Genomic DNA, 16174 nt, shown 5'->3' on the forward strand with positions numbered 1-16174 from the left:
ATTTTGAGAGAAGGTCTCATTATGTAGCTCTGGCTGTCCTGGAATTCAACTAGTAGACCAGGTTGGACCTGAACTCACAGAGAGCTGCCTGCTTCTGTCTCCTGAGGGCTGGGATTGAAGGCGTGCACCACCACACCCAGCCCAGCGTAATGGTACTTCTCTTCCTTCAAGTCAGACGTGGTGTCTCAAGCCCGAAATCCCAACGCTCAGGGCTGAGGCAGAAGTGTTGCCTTGAGTGGGAGGATAGCTTGGACTATAACGCCAAGACAACCAAACTCAATCAACCTACACCGATAACTGTAAACTAAACGACTTCAATCTTGGAGCTCTTAAAACTCTTACAGGTGTAAAAACTGTCCCAAGAGAGACACCTCCACGTCCAAGAAAACCAGTTCTTCCCAAGGGAAATCTGCCCCATCAGGATCACTAACTTCTGAACGAGAGGGCCCCTAACTGCACGTGGGCGGGAATCAGGAATGTTGAGCATCCAGCCTCGGGATGGGGACGCAGGTGAGACTCGAGGGTGGAAGAACCCTCCACCTTTCTACCGTCAAGCTCTGTCTGGGCCTGCACTCGCGTCTGCAGAGGCCCTTTCATCGTGAGCACCTACGCTGTGGCCAGTCTAGGTGAGCGGAATACAGAAACAAAAGCAGTGAGGAGTGTACAGTCACAACCGCGCACAGGAGGAAGACTGCCGAGAATCGCTTCCACAATGGGATAATCGGGATTTTTCAAAGCAGGTAGAGTTGCTGGGAGTGACTCATTCAAGGGAGGCGACGCACCCCAGCACCGGAAGGCTGAGGCAGGAGAACTGCCGCAACTTCCTGGCCAGCCTGGGCAACAGGATGAGTCGATGTGTCAAGGCAACATCAATTTTTTGGGGAAAAAAAGGATATGGGGGCGTGGAGGGAGGGTGTGAGCTGGGGCAGCGTCCGGTGAGGAGAACGCTGGGGCCCTCCCGGCCCGCCGCCCGTCCGCACCTTGCCCAGCAGCCGCCTCACGCCCTCACAGTCGAACTCCATGGTCTGCGGAGTTGCGGTGCTCCGCCGCAGTCGCCGCGCCTTCTCCCGAGCCCGCTGCGAACGGAGGCCGCCGAGGCCCAAACCTCCGCAGAGGAAGGTCCCCGCCCCTCCAGTAGGCGGACCCCGGTAGGATGCACGCCAAGGCGGTGCCCCGAGCCGGACGTTGACGGGAACCTGCAGCCTAGGAGACCGCAGCGACCCGTTCCGCCCCGCTCCTTCCATTCAGCCGACTCGGGCGGGTTCTGGGCCCAGGCTTCGCCCAAAGCCGGAGATTGAAAGTAACCCGGAGCTCTGGGGACCGCAGCGTCCTGCGAGACGGAAGAGCACCTCGGCTTGCTCAGGGAAACTTAGCTAGCAAGAACCCATGTGCAAACGGGTGCAAGCTGCGTGCGAGTTTCCGGGAAAGACTTGATTTCAGCCCAGAATGCGAACGGGGTGGTGGGGTGCGGTGGACATGGACGGACGGATGGACGATCAAAGCCAAAAATTGTAGCTGGATGTTCAAAATCAAAGTTTCGGAGTAGACAGGGAAAAATCGAGTGGAGTCTTGTTAGATAACTGAGCTAGTGAGGAAGATGATAAAAAGACCGAGAGGCCACGATGACGTGGGTAAGGAAAAAGTCCCCTCATTTATCTGGATCTGGTTAACCTCTACTAAGAGTCAAGAATTTCGACATAGGGTAGAGAGAAGGCTCAGCGGTTAAGAGCCTTTGCTGCTCCTCCAGAGGACATGGTCTCAGCATCCACGTGACAATCGTCTATGACTCCAGTTGCACAGGTTCTCACGCCCCCTTCTGGCCTCCACGGGCCCTGCATGCACGTGGTGCACTTACATACTTCAGGCAAACACTCATAAAAATAAATTTAAAAAATGATTTTGACATGAGTGACCAAAAATCAGCTGCACAGAAATTATATTCTCTTTCCTGACAAGCATCACAAACAAGATTATTAAAATGGCTAGTAAGCGACGCTTAGGATCAGAACACATCAGCCTTGTGTGACCTGTATAGCAAAATGGCTTTCATTCTTTTGATCCATGCCTACACATGACATCTCATAAATCACCTTATAATATCACTTACCATAGGAGAATTCTATGAGGAAATAAGCATACCGCCACATTTAAAAGTCAGTCTTATAGATCATCCTTAAGCCACATAACATTTTAATTTTGCCTTGTATTTTTGCTTAATAAACTGTCTTTTTCATTCTAACTTCTGAAAGTCTTTTGTGCAGCAGGATTCCTGCTGCACCTGACAGAGATCCCTGTTGGTGAGGTTCCTCCAGCTTCATAGCTAGCAAAATCCATCTTTGTTTCTGGCATAGTGCCCTCACAATAACTTGTTAGAAATGCAAATTCCTGAGGCTGGAGAGACTGGCTCCAGGCATATAGGACAACTCTGGCCTCCCAGGGTACCTGCACTCATGTGCATAGACATACATACATACATACATACATACATACATACATACATATACACACACACACACACACACACACACACATATATATATATATATATATATATATATATATATATATATATATATATATATATATATAATTTAAACAATGTTAAATGCAAGTGGAGTGGAGAGATGGCTTAGCTGTTTGCTACTCTTGCAGAGGAGCAAGGTTCTATTCCCAGTACCCACAAGGCAGTTCACAACTACTTGTAACCTCAGCTCCAGGGAACTTGATACCCTCTTCTAGCCTCTTCAGACATAAGGCACTCTCATGGTACATATACAAGCAGCTGAAACACTCATACACATAAAATAAAAACAAATCTTTATTTAAAAAAATAGAGGAAATTTGAGGAACTTATTTGTTGACACAAAATTGTATGTATTTATTGTGTATAGTATGTTTTGAAATACTTACACATTGTGGAATGGCTAAAATGAGCTTACCTAACATGAGAGATATAGACTTAGTCAACCAGAAACTCTAAGGATAGCCTGAGAAAGCTGTTTGTTCTGGATGGTGGGGATGGAAATCAGGTCCCTAGCTCTGTGGCTGACCTTTGCTCCCAACCTCCAGCCAGGCAGCCTGTTTCAGCCCGCCTTCCAGACAGTCCTGAGGTGATAAAGTCAGGACAGTGCAGTGTGGGGCTTTCTAAAGATACTCCTCAGGACTCTGGCTTGAGGAGACTTTCCTGCCAGAGGCTGGACCATAGCTGTAGTTAAGAAACTAGGTTTACTGCTCCTCACAGTCAGGGAGCAGGCTTGGGAGGACCATTGGTACAGCTCAGGGAGATGGTGTCTGAAGCTCTGTTGTGGGATTCCGACACTTGGTGGAAGGAAGAAGGAGAAGAGGCTCACTCTGGACTTCGTGCTCTAGGAAGCAGAGACACTGCAGTGGCTAATTTACCAATGAAGATCTTGTGTAAGATAGGCACCCTTGACTTGGAGAGATGGCTCAGAGGTTAAGAGCACTGACTGCTCTTCCAAAGGTCCTGAGTTCAATTCCCGGCAACCACATGGTGGCTCACAACTATCCATTAATGAGATCTGATGCCCTCTTCAGGCACACAAGCAAACATGCAGATAACCCTATACATAACAAATAATTCATACACATATAATAAATAATAAATCTTTTTTAAAAAAGATAGGCACACTTGGTCCACGAGAAGGCTGTCCTGGCAAAGTGGCAGAGGGATCGTGGCTTAGCAGGGAGGAAACTGTTTGGTGTTTCATTGTTTTCATTTCTGTTTTGACAAAACTATCAAGTGGTCCTATTGTGTTTCACTTTACCATGGTCTCAGTGACCTTGTCTAGTGTTAGTATTCTGTGGGATGTCTCTGTTCAAGCTCGAATCCACAGGGCGAATTCTGCCAGTACTGAGCTTAGCTATATGATAAGCAGCTCTGCGTGTGTATGTAACAAGCTGCATAGATATCATATATGGCAGGGATTGCTGTTTTCTTTCTCAGGCCATTACTAAGAAAGAGAAGCCGCTGGAAGAAGGTTATGAAGAAAAGAGTGATGTAATCTGATTGAGCTTTTTTGTTTTGTTTTGTTTTGGTTTTGGTTTTTCAAGAGAGTGTTTCTCTGTGTAGCTTTGTGCCTGGAACTCGCTTTGGAGACCAGGCTGGCCTTGAACTCACAGAGATCCGCCTGGCTCTGCCTCCCGTGTGCAAGGGATTAAAGGCGTGCGCCACCACCGCCCGGCGCTTTTTTGTTTTTTAAGATTCATTTATTTGGGACTGAAGAGATGGCTAAGTGGGTAAGAGCACTGGCTGTTCTTCCAAAGGACCTGGGTTCAATTCCCAGCACCCACATGGTGGCTCACAACAGTCTGTTAACTCCAGTTCCAGGGGGACCCAATGCTGTCTTCTGGCCTCTGTGGGCACCAGGAATGAATGAAAGTAGTGTACAGACATACACGCAGGCAAAACACCCATACTGATACAAATAAAATAGAGAAAGGATTTATTCATTTTTATGTGTGTATATGTGGCTGTGTGAGTTTATATTCCCCATGTGTGTACAAGTGCCCTCGGAAGGCAGAGGGCATCAAATCTCCTGGACCCGGAGTTACAAGCAGGTGTGAACCATTTGATAGGAATGTTAGGAATCTAACCCCATAGATTCTGGAATGGCAGCCAGTGCTCTTAACTACTGAGCCGTATCTCCAGCCCCAGTAATCTGACATACTTTTGATCCCATAACTCCACCTTTTTTAATATAATTTTTAATTTAAAACTTTTTTCTTCCTTTTACATACCAACCTCTGTTTCCCCTCCCCCCTTTTCTCCTGTCCCGCCCTCCTCCACCTACTCACATCCTACCCCCATCCCCTTCTCATGGAAGGTGAAGCCTCCCTTGGGTAGTCAACACAGGCTGTCATACCATGTTGGCACTGGTACTAGCCCCTCCCTGCTGCATCAAGGCTGAGTAAGACATTGCACCATGGGGAATAGGGTTTAAAAAGCCAGTTTGTGTACCTGGGATAAGTTCTGGCACCATTGCCAGGGGACCCACAAACAAACACTTCAAGCCACAAAACTTTCACCCACATTCAGAGGGCCTAGTTTGGTCCCATGCAGGCTCCCCAGCTGTCAGTCCAGAGTCTGTGAGCTCCCACTAGCTTGGGTCAGCTATTTCTGTGGTTTTTCCCATCATGATTCTGATCTCCCTTGCTCTTACAATCCTTTCTCCCTCTCTTCAACTGAACTCCAGGATCTTGGCCAAGTGCTTGGCTGTGGTTCTCTGCATCTGCTTCCATCAGTTACCAGATGTAGGTTCTATGGTGACAATAAGGGTAGACACCAATCTGAGTGCAGGGGAAGGCTAGTTCAAGCACCCTCTCCACCATTGCTGTGAGTCTTAGTTGGGGACAATCTTGTGAGTTCCTGGGGTTTTCCCCAGCTGCAGATTTCTCCCCATCCCCTTAATGGTACGCTCTGTCAAGATATCTCTTTCATTGCTCTCCCTCCCCATCTCTCCCCCATGTCCCCACCTCTCATCCCCTCCCCTCCTCTCCCATTCCCTCTCTTCCCTTCCCCTTCCCTTCCCTTTATTCCCCCTTTCAGTTTACCTAGGAGATCTTAACCTTTTCCTGGGGCCATCCATGTGTGTCCCTCTTAGTGTCCTCCTCTTTACCTAGTTTCTCTGGGGCCATATCCCCCCTTTCAAGTCTATCTTACAAAAAAAAAATCTATTTTACAAGCTGGACATAGTGGCACACACTTTTAATCCCTACACTCAGGAGGTAGAGGCAGGCGGATGTCTGTGAGTTCTAGGTGAGCCACAGATACATAGTGAGACCCTGTTTTGGGGGCAGAGGAGCCCGTCTTACAGAAATAAAAGTACTCAAGATTGGAGGTTGGGGAGAGAGTCCAGTCAGTTATGTGCTTGCTATACAAGCATTAAGGACCTGACTTCATTCCCTAGAACCCACTTAAAACAGCCATGCTTGGTGACCTGATCCTGTAATACTGGTGCTGGGAAGGTAAAAACAGATGGGTCCTTGGAGCTTTGTTAACCAGCTAGTCTAGACTAATCAGCAAGTTCTGGGAACTCAGTGAGAGACTCTGTCTCAAAAATAAGAAGGTGAGAGGGCTGGAGAGAAGGTTCGGTGGTTAAGAGCACTGACTACTCTTCCAGAGAAGAGGACCAGGGTTCAATTCCCAGCACCCACATGGTAGCTAACAACTGTCTGTAATTCCAAGATCTGACACCTTCACATAGACATACATGCAGGGAAAGCACAAATGCAAATAAAAACAAATAAATAAAGTTTCTGAATCTATTAAAAAAAAAACACAAGAAGATAGATTTCTAGCACTCACATGGTATCTCACAACAATCTATAACTCCAGTTCCATGGATCCAATGCCCTTAACTGGCCTCCACAGCACTTCATGCAAGTGGTACATTGGCATACACACAGTCAAACACCCATATGAATAAAATAAAATAAAGAAAACATAAAAATTATCTGGAGAAATTTGAAAGGTATAATAATAATAGTGGTAGCGCACACCTTTAATCCCAGCACTCAGGGGTCAGAGGCAGGTGGAACTCTATGAGTTCCAGACAGTCAAGGCTACAAAGAGAAACCCTGTCTCAAAAAACAACAGCAAAAATAGTTCAATTCCTAGCACCAACATGGTGGTCACAACTGTCTGTAACTGCAGTTATAGGAGCCCCAATGCCTTCTGCTAGCCTTTTAGACATCAGGCACTCACGTGGTGTACAGACAGACATGCAGGCAAAACACCCATGCACGTTAAATAGAACAAAATATAAAAGTTAAAAAAGAAAACACAAAAATGCACAAGTGGTCTCCAGAACCCAGCAACTGAGGCAGAGTGCACAATACTTCTTAGAGGTGGTCAGAAACATTTCCATTTTGATGGTGGTGGTACAAGACTGATGATATATTTTCCGAAACTCAGCAGCAGTTTTTTCCCCTTCACTAAAAATGAGTAAGTTTTATCACATGTAGATTATACTTCAGTAAACTTATCATTAAAAAAAGAAGAGAAAAGAAAAGATCCAGGTGGTGGTGGCTCACGCCTTTAATCCCAGCACTCAGGAGGAAAAGGCAGGCAGATCTTTGAGTCCAAGGCCAGCCTGGTCTACAGAGTGAGTTCCAGAACAGCCAGGGCCACACAGTCTTGAAAAACAAAACAAAACAAAACCAAAAACAAGAAAAAAGAAAGAGGAGGAGGAGGAGGAGGAGGAGGAGGAGGAGGAGGAGGAGGAGGAGGTGGAGGAGGAGGAGGAAAGCTAGACATGGGTAATGCATGCCTTTAATCCCAGAACTCTGAAGGCAGATGCAGATGGATCTCTATGAGTTTCAGGGCAGCCAGGGCTACACAGAACTTGTCTAAAAGAGTGTAGGTTTTGTTGTTTATTTTGAGACAGGGTCTTGCTATAGAGCTCTGACTGGAAGGGAATTTACTAAGTAGCCATGCTGGTCTTAGACTTCAGCAGTCATCCTGCCTTAACCTCCCTAAAACTGGGATTCCATGGCATCACACATGGTTTTGTAAGATTCATTTTAATGACTTGGGTGTATTGTTTCAGGGAAAGCAAGTTTCCCAGTCATATGTGAAGTATGATCATCTTTAGCAAAACAATTTAGGGAGAGTACCTTCTGTGTCTTTGGAGTTGCATGCATGTAGAACTATGGTAGAGTGTGTACGTGGAGGTCAGACATAACAAAATGTGTTGCTATACTTGCCAAAAATGAGATCTTTGATGATGTCTGAGTGAGCACCTAAATTCTGAACTGGGGGCTAGATCAGAATGAAACACGTGGGGAAAGGTGTAGATTGTAAAGGTGGGATTTGGATGTAGACCACTCATCTAGGAAGTTTAATCATAAAAGAAGATTGGCCACAGGACAGTTGGGAAGAAAACCATTGTGCCAACTGGAGGCTTTTTTGGGAAAAGGCCAGGGATTCTTTTGATAACCTAGAAAAGAGGACCAGTGGAGAACTGACCATGGGTGTTGAAGAATATAAGTACCAAGCGATTTTGAGGAAGTATCCCTCCTCTTAAAGGAACCCCATCTTAAAGATAGGAGAGGTCCTGTAGGGATAAAAATAGAGGTAGATGGAGGAAATGGATTAGGGGTTCAAGGACAGCGTTGGCTATATAGCAATTTTGAGGCCAGCCCGGAATTCATGAGACCCTGTCTCAAAATAAAGTAAAATAAAATAAAACGAAATAGATGTATCATTTTCCTAGACCTCAGTTTGTTTCATTGGCAGCTGTCAACAGTGTTTCAGACCTGTTCTCACATCAATAGTGTGCCCTGGTACCCCCGGTGTAAGTCCTGTGGGCTTTCTGAGCTTTGATTTTCTCCCTAGTGAATCGGGGTTATAGTGATCGTACCTACCTCATGGTAGTGCTGTGCAGTAAGGTACACAAACTTACAGTGCTAAGGTACTGTCAGGGGAAGTATCTATGGCACGTTGAATCCAAGTCACATGACCAGCGATGTCACAATGCCTTCCCAGACTCCAACTTCTTCATTAGAGAGTCTTGGATCCTTTAGAACCAAGGAATGGAACTAACATTTGACACATCTATCAACTGGAAGGTTTCATGAGTTTGCTCCTTCGCCAAGATCTCTCACCGTGTAATTGTAGCTCAGAAATTATTTTTCTTTTGGTGATGATCGTGCTGGGCTGGATGCTTTTTGTTGGGCTCGCTTTCTGCATAGGTACATTTCCAGAGGCGATGGTAAGCACCAGCCTTGCATCCTTGCTATATCTGGCTTGGTCTCATACTCCCATCTGGGGTTTCTGACCAAACAGGAAAGATAGCTGAGGGTTTTTAACAACAGAAAGTCAGCATGTGACAGAAATGAAACCAGTATCTTCTTATCCCATTGGGTATCTTTCTTTGGAGAGTTTAATATCCCCTCCACCTGCTTGGATAATGTCACTTGTATCCTGGCTTTATGGCATTTTTATAGGTCTTCTTCTTGTTCTTGTTCTTGTTCTTGTTCTTGTTCTTGTTCTTGTTCCTGTTCCTGTTCCTGTTCCTCCTCCTCCTCCTCCTCCTCCTCCTCCTCCTCTTCTTCTTCTTCTTCTTGTTCTTCTTTTTCTTGTTCTTGTTCTTGTTCTTCTCCTCCTCCTCCTCCTCCTCCTCCTCCTCCTCCCCCCCCTCCTCCTCCTCCTCCTCCTCCTCCTCCTCCTCCTCCTCCTCCTCCTCCTCCTCCTCCTCCTCCTCTTCTTCTTCTTCTTCTTCTTCTTCTTTCTTCTTCTTCTTCTTCTTCTTCTTCTTCTTCAACAGCTTTTTACAGTTCTGTTGGTCACAGTGACTAACTTCAGAGTTTCAAGCCAAGTAGATGAGGAGGAGTTTCTGTTAGGGACATTGGGATGGGGGCGTTCTTTGAGCAGTCCCTCCATGAATGCTCTTCACAGAAACACTGACTTATCATGGGGTCAATGAGTGGGGCCATGTCTACCTCTAATTTTCTTTCTGACTCAGCCTCCAACTCTAAAGTGGAAAGAGAGGTTGCCTGTTTGGGAGAACAAGGCACGACAAAGGAGCCAAGCCTTGGAGGAGGAGCTGCTGCTGTGAGTGAGTGGTCAGTCTGTCGGGCTGGGTCCCTCTGTTCATAGAATGCTCTAACACCCTGAAGGCTGCGGGTTGTTTTATCCTTTGGGAAACAGGCAAACTGTGGAGGGGAACGGCTTGAGACTCGTGTAAAAGGAGAAGACTCAGGGGTTCTGCTGGGAAAGCGGGTGGAGAACCAGCTGCCTGTCAATAACCATGCCTCACAGGGTTCCTTCTGAACCATTTCCATGTATTAGTCCATTCTTTCTCAAACACTATCCTATATCAGCATATATTAATTATATAAAACATTTTATCATACACACATGTAAGTTACATGTGTGTAGCCGACTTGGACCATAGTATCCCTCCTCTCTGCCTTTGTTTTCCTCCCTCATCTCCTTTCTCTTCCTAAATAGATCCTTTTCTTTGTCTCTTCCCTTTTTGAGACAAGGACTCACTATGTATGCCTAGCTGCCCTGGAGCCCACTATGTAGATCAGGATAGCCTCAAACTCGAACACGGAGATCCACCTGCCTCTGCCTCCTGAGTGTTGGGGTTACAGTCACGTGCCACCCATACGTGGCTCAGACTGAAATGACTAAGGCAATAACATCTTGTCACAACTGTGCTTGCTTAGACACTTCTCAGCTTTCTATCCATGACAGCCACAACAGCCGTATCTGGCAACACTTTTGTCTGTGACTCTGACCATGGTCCAGACAGGCTAACTAGAGTAATTAACGTTTGTACAAGCTAAAACATAAAACTGAAATAACTGAAAGGAAGTGTAAATCAAAGATAATGTCATGTGGTATCTTGAAAACATGCTGTGTTTTGCAAGAGAACAGATGGTACGAGGCCACCCCAAATCCTTCACTGATGTGACCTCCCTCCACTGACGTAATTGTGGCTTTTGTCTTTAAAAATGCTGTACTCCTGAGCTTGGGCACTAAGAGACATTTTGAAGGCATAAGCCCACTCATGGTAGAGCCATTAATAAGACTCATATGCTTTTTTTTTTAAAGGTTTATTTATTTATGTATATAGCATGTATGACTGCAGGCCAGAAGAGGGCACCAGATCTCATCATAGATGGTTGTGAGCCACCATGTGGTTGCTGGGAATTGAACTCAAGACCTCTGGAAGAGCAGTCAATGCTCTTAACCTCTGAGCCATCTCTCCAGCACAACTCATATGCTTTTAATTGGCTTAATCAGCATGGTTGTCCATAACTATCTTGCATGGATCATTTCAAGATGAGTACTTTTAATGCCCCTTCTAGAGAATTGTGAAACTAGAGTTAACATAAATTTGAAATCAAGACCTAACTTTGCAAATTACTGCGTGAACTTGAAATGTTTAAATCCTCTGAACGTCAGTTTCTTCATTGGTACAATGGGAAATATTTCGGCTTTTTACTATTTTTGTGAATATCACATTTGAGTGTGTAATGCAAAGCCTGAAAATTAGTAAACTACAAATTTGACTAAGTGAAATGAGAAGCTATCAGTAAGCATTTATTGGTGACAGCGGCCTTGGGTACACATACCACCACATAACCAGCTCATTGTTCTGTGTTTGTGTTGTGGGAGTGGTGCAAGCCAGACCTGTGAACATCTCCCACTGGAAACAGAGGGTGACACCCTTTCAGCAAACCTCTGCTGGGCTTCCAGCAATCCACCCATTTCATCCAGATCTGCTTTTCAGAGCAGTTGCCATTGTTAGAGCAAGTTTACTCTTGGTAGTCTTTTACTTTTTTTTTTTTTCTTTTTTGGTTTTTCAAGACAGAGTGTCTCTGTGTAACCCCAGCTATCCTGGAACTCACTTTGGAGACTTGGCTGGCCTTGAACTCACAGAGACCTGTCTTGTTTCTGTTAGGCCCCCCCCCCCCCCCCCCCCCGCGCTTCTCTTGGTAGTCTTAATTTGCTGACTCAAGAGCAGAAGGATGGGGGGGGGGCTGCTCCAGAAGGCAGGGGATGGTAGCCCCAGCCCCAGGTATAGTAAGAGCGGGAAACAATAGCTGGCTTCTGGTTCTCCCCCAGCCTCACTGGTTCAAAGCCGCCACATTGTGTGGGTGTGATAGAAGTGACATTTGTCTAGCCAAGCCACTGCCACAGAGTGTGACTCTGAGCCACTGAAATTATTTTGTGCTTGTCTCCCTAGCTGTGAAAGAGCCCCATAAGCAGCTGACATCTTCATTCTGTTCCTTTCCCAGGGAGGTACTAGGAAGTTTAGCCCACTCGAGGGCCGGATTGCTGTTTTACAAAATGCAAAACTTATTTGCCTAACAATAGCCTAAAGCTGTTGTCCACCTAGTTTGTTAATTCCCCCAATAAATCCAGGTGGTTTTGATGTGTTATTCACAACAACCTTTTCCTGCCTTTATTAGTTTAAGCCAACACATATCTTATCAATTATGGCTTACTAAGGTTCTAAGCAGAGGTGTGAGAGTAGAGGCCTTTTGAGGTTTCTTTCATCCAAACATACCTATGTCCCAGCCAACCCATTGCTGCCCTCACCCTTGAGGCCCTGGTGTCACAGGAACTGATGTCATAATCGGTGTCTGAGCTTTGCCTGCCAAAATGGCCATTTTAGTTTAGACTAGACCACAAAGTTCACCAGTCAGGAACTGCCATGCTGGGCCACCCACCATCTGGTCTGGAATGAAGCCAGACAGATTCCCAGGACTCTGCAAATAGAACCAGGCCTTCCAATAACCACTCCCCACCATCACCAGCCAAGAAGGCCCACGATGATCGTTGTCTTATGGATGGTTCTCATTGCAGGAACGATGTGGAAGGGATATAAATATCCCCCAGGAGGGGTAAGTGTACTTTTGACTTCTTTACTGCCAAAGAGTCCCTGACATTAACACAGCAAGCATGAAAATCTATCTAACCCTAGTAACTTTAGAAACAGATTCTCTTCAGTATTTGAGAAAAAGATCCCATAACTTACCTGCTTCAACTGTTAGCTACTCTACTTAGAACTGGGAGCTTTCCGGGTTCCTTTCATGTACATTTAAAGAGCCTAGGATGATCTCGAGCTAGCAAGGCAACCAAGATTGCCTTGGTCCTTCCGCCTCCACCTCCTGACTGCTGAGATTACACGGTGCGGGAATCAGACCCAAGGCCTCCCACAGCTACCATGTGGGGGTACCACACCCAGGCTTCTCATGTGCTTTCTTACACATACATTATTTTGTAAAGACCGGAGGTTAAGAGTATTTGTGGCCCAGGGTCAAAGTGAATCTCTGTAATGCTGACAAGACATTCAAAAATGTTGAGCCTTCAATATCATTTCCTACATCAGCCCACTTCTGAGAACCAACCCAAAGTGGGGTTCTGGGGCAGACATCTCTGTACTGTCAGTTCCCACAGTGCTGAACACTTCTGGTGGGTAACAGGATCAGCCTCCTCCTCCAGTCCTTGGCAACCGCCTCAACCCTACACCCTAGTGACGCTAGAGCCTCCTGAAACATGTTTTTTTTTTTTTTTTTTTTTTTTCCCCTGCCAGACCCCTTTGGAAGTAAGCAAAGATGACCCTGGTGAAGTCATGCAGCTATGAAGATCACCCAACTGCACAGTTCCTGTTGTAGGATTCACATAAAGTAATCGCACATTATTTTGTCATATTGTGTCGTTACACTTTTTAAGATGAACAAAGACAATATTCTCCTAACAGAGATAGAGGGTGAGCTGATAGGTGGGAGAGAGTGGGGGAAGACCAGGTCCTATTCATTGAAGCCTGTAAGGCTGAAACACCTTGTTTAAATTGTCCCCTGTTGGGTAATAATAAGTAATGATTTTAGACCCACTTCTTTTTTGGTTTTTTGAGACAGGGTTTCTCCGTGTAGTTTTGGTGCCTGCCCTGGATCTCGCTCTGTAGACCAAGCTGGCCTCGAACTCAGAGATCCGCCTGGCTCTACCTCCCGAGTGCTGGAATTAAAGGCGTGCGCCACCACTTCTTATATATTACATCCATAATCCAGAGTCCAAAAGTAAAAATTACCCCATGGGGGGCTTAATAGAGGAGAGATGCTAAAGTATTTTAATCCTCACCCAAACCTGCTGAAGATGGGTATTGGCTTCATTTTATAAAGTGACCAAAGAGAAGCTAAGAGGCGCAGGTATCTTGCCAGCACAGACCTGGACACAGTAGAGATGTAGATGCAGGCTTTCTCCAGGAACACCTATACCTTATGTGCTAAGGCAATGGTCAAACAAGAACAGTGTTGCTGCTGAGTATCTCCCTCACCTGAAAGGCAAAGAAGTTGTCCTTTTAAAAGATGCATTTTTACTACTTTAATTATAGGTATATGTATAGGTCTGCACTGGAGTGCAAGTGCCCTTAGAGGCCAGAGTCCTCTGATTCCCCTGGTGTTTGTTATAGTTGGTTGTGAGCTGCCCAATGTGGGTGCAGGGAATGGACACAGACCCTCTGCAAGAGCTCTTGGGTAGTTTGTACATTAGCGTGACCCCTAATGATCATTTTTAAAACATTTGTAGAAATAAAACCTAACTTCAGCTCTCAACATGATGCAGTGAATTTGAGTCCAGGATTGGGAGCCTAAGCATAAGATAAGCCATTAATAAATCAGGAGTCTGAGCTCTGGGATCTTAAACCCTCTAAAAATGAGATAAGTGAGATGGTGGTGGTGGGGAGGCGGGGAAGAGTATTTTGATGACTGATGGTTCCACTGTTCAAGAGAATAGACACGTCCAGCAAAGCAGACCAGTAGTTTACACAGAAAACACTGGGTTTTGGTATTCTTACCATTGTTAAGAGGTTCTGCACCAAGAGTTATGTATGCTATGTTTGCATGCTCACCTGAGACCAAAGGTCAATGTCTGGTGTCTTCTAACATCCTCCACCTTATTTTTAAGACAGTCTCCCATTGAACCTGGAATTTGCCATTTTGATGAGACTGGCTAGCCAGCGAGCCATGGGAATCCACTCATCTCTGCATTGCCAAGTGCTGGAGTTACAGATATGTATCACCATGCCTCCCTTTTATGTGGGAGCTGCAACTCTGAACTCAGACACTCATTTGTGTGGCAAGCACTTTACACATGGATTCATTTCCCTAGCCCATAAGACTACACTTCCGGTGGAGAGGAAAATGAATTCAAAGTCCACAAATACAATTCTTAGTAATTTAGGACTCTAGACACTATTAGTACTTCTTGTACTTCTCACATGACCTAGACTCAGCACGTTGTAGTGGATCAAGTTATCTATATTCTCTGTATGCATGGGTGTGTCCACTAGCCTCATGTACATTCCTAAGGGTTCATCTTCTCAATATCACCCATCCATCTGTCCATGTATGTCTCTGTGAGTGTATGTACCCAGGGAGGCAAGAAGGCATCAGGTTTCCTTTTCTATCACTCTGCCTATTCCTTCCAGGCAAAGTCTCTTTCTGAACTGGAAGCTTTTGTTTTCTAGGCTAGGCTGGAAGCTAGCAAGCCCCAGAAATCCTGTCTCTGCCACTGTCTTTTGGAGCTGGGCTTACCAGTGGGTGTGGGGTGCTTTTCGTTTTGTGTGTGTGTTACATGTTACTCTAACCATTGAGCCATTTCTCCAGCTCAAGCTCATTTGTTATGGGTGACTTGAACCTGATAATTCTGATAAGAATTACATACCAGTTCTGCTGTTTTTCTTTCAATTCAATAAACCTTCAAAACCCCGAGCCACAAAGCTAGATTTCATTGCTCTAACCACTTTCAGTTACTATTTAAAATTTATTTTGTTTTGAGTGTTTTGCCTGCATGCCTGGTACCAGTGGAGATCAAGAGAGGGTGTCAGATGCCCTGGAACTGGCATTATGGTTGGTTGTGAGCCACCATGTGGGTGTTGGGAATTGGACCCGAGTCCTTTGCAAGAGCAACAAGTGCTCTTAACCACTGAGCTAACTCGCCAGCCCCCACTATCAGTTGTTTTAACTTGATGTCTGAGAACACAATGGCACTCTAGCTGGTGGTGGAAGAGAAATCAGTGGTAGCTTTAACAGTCACAAGTATATAAGGGACAAACCTGACTTCTGAACCTAACAAGTCTACAGAGGTTTCTAGCTAGCACAGTGTTCCAGGTGATAAGGAGTAGCTTCAAGTTTTGATCAGTAAATGAAAACCAGAAAAAATATCAATAAAATATTTTAATGCCTACAATTTCTTATATACATAAATTGCAAAACATTCACCTGTATATGCAAAAGTATATTCTTCTGCAGGTCAACAGCACCAGAAAACAAGCTAAGCTATGTCAAAGTTTTCTTCTTTTACATTTGATTTGTCCATTATGTAAAAGACATCATGGATTTAATAACTTCAAAGAAATCTATATTCCACTCTTAATCATACACTAAACACCTGAATATGTATTTCATCACATCCACTCACAAAATAAATAGTCTAATCAGCACACTGAAAATAAAACAACCAGTCTCTCTCCATATATTTATTCTCTTTCCAAAAATGTTTTGGTCTCCTGCTATATCTCAGAAATGTACTACTAGCTGCTTTTAAGTTATAAAATACAAAATAATTTATTTCTTGGAGAAAATCTTGGGGGTTACCATTACAAAAATGAAATTCCGAGTTCCCTTAGACTTTCTG

The 16174-nt window shown here is 45.0% G+C and overlaps 2 protein-coding genes across 6 annotated transcripts in view; one reads left to right on the forward strand and one right to left on the reverse strand.

The window, feature by feature from the left end:
• The window catches only part of Uevld (UEV and lactate/malate dehyrogenase domains), a 41696-nt gene extending 33178 nt beyond the window's left edge, over positions 1–8518 (reverse strand). The window contains exon 1 of one of the 3 annotated variants that reach the window (XM_059274111.1): positions 8386–8518. Coding sequence is in view for 2 of the 3 variants with exons in the window: in XM_059274106.1 (XP_059130089.1) it covers positions 981–1022 (42 nt within the window). In the remaining variant the exon portion in view is untranslated. Of the gene's footprint in view, positions 1–980; positions 1154–8385 lie in introns of those variants that run through there. The other 2 variants (XM_059274106.1, XM_059274120.1) reach the window with 2 other exon arrangements.
• Positions 8519–8522: 4 nt separating this feature from the next.
• On the forward strand, positions 8523–13189 carry Misfa (mitochondrial sheath formation associated). Of its 3 annotated transcripts, none has more exons than XM_059274141.1 (4): positions 8523–8732; positions 9486–9585; positions 12344–12381; positions 13074–13189. In XM_059274141.1, exons 1-2 carry the CDS (start codon positions 8595–8597, stop codon positions 9576–9578), a joined length of 231 nt encoding a protein of 76 aa, XP_059130124.1. In that variant the 5' UTR covers positions 8523–8594; the 3' UTR covers positions 9579–9585; positions 12344–12381; positions 13074–13189. The 3 variants fall into 3 exon arrangements, with proteins under 3 accessions (XP_059130124.1, XP_059130134.1, XP_059130116.1); XM_059274151.1 differs by having other exon boundaries at positions 8524–8732; positions 9486–9578; XM_059274133.1 differs by having other exon boundaries at positions 8526–8732; positions 9486–9574.
• Positions 13190–16174: the final 2985 nt, after the last annotated feature.

This window comes from Peromyscus eremicus, chromosome 1 (genome assembly GCF_949786415.1).
Source record: "Peromyscus eremicus chromosome 1, PerEre_H2_v1, whole genome shotgun sequence".
NCBI classification, from domain to species: domain Eukaryota; kingdom Metazoa; phylum Chordata; class Mammalia; order Rodentia; family Cricetidae; genus Peromyscus; species Peromyscus eremicus.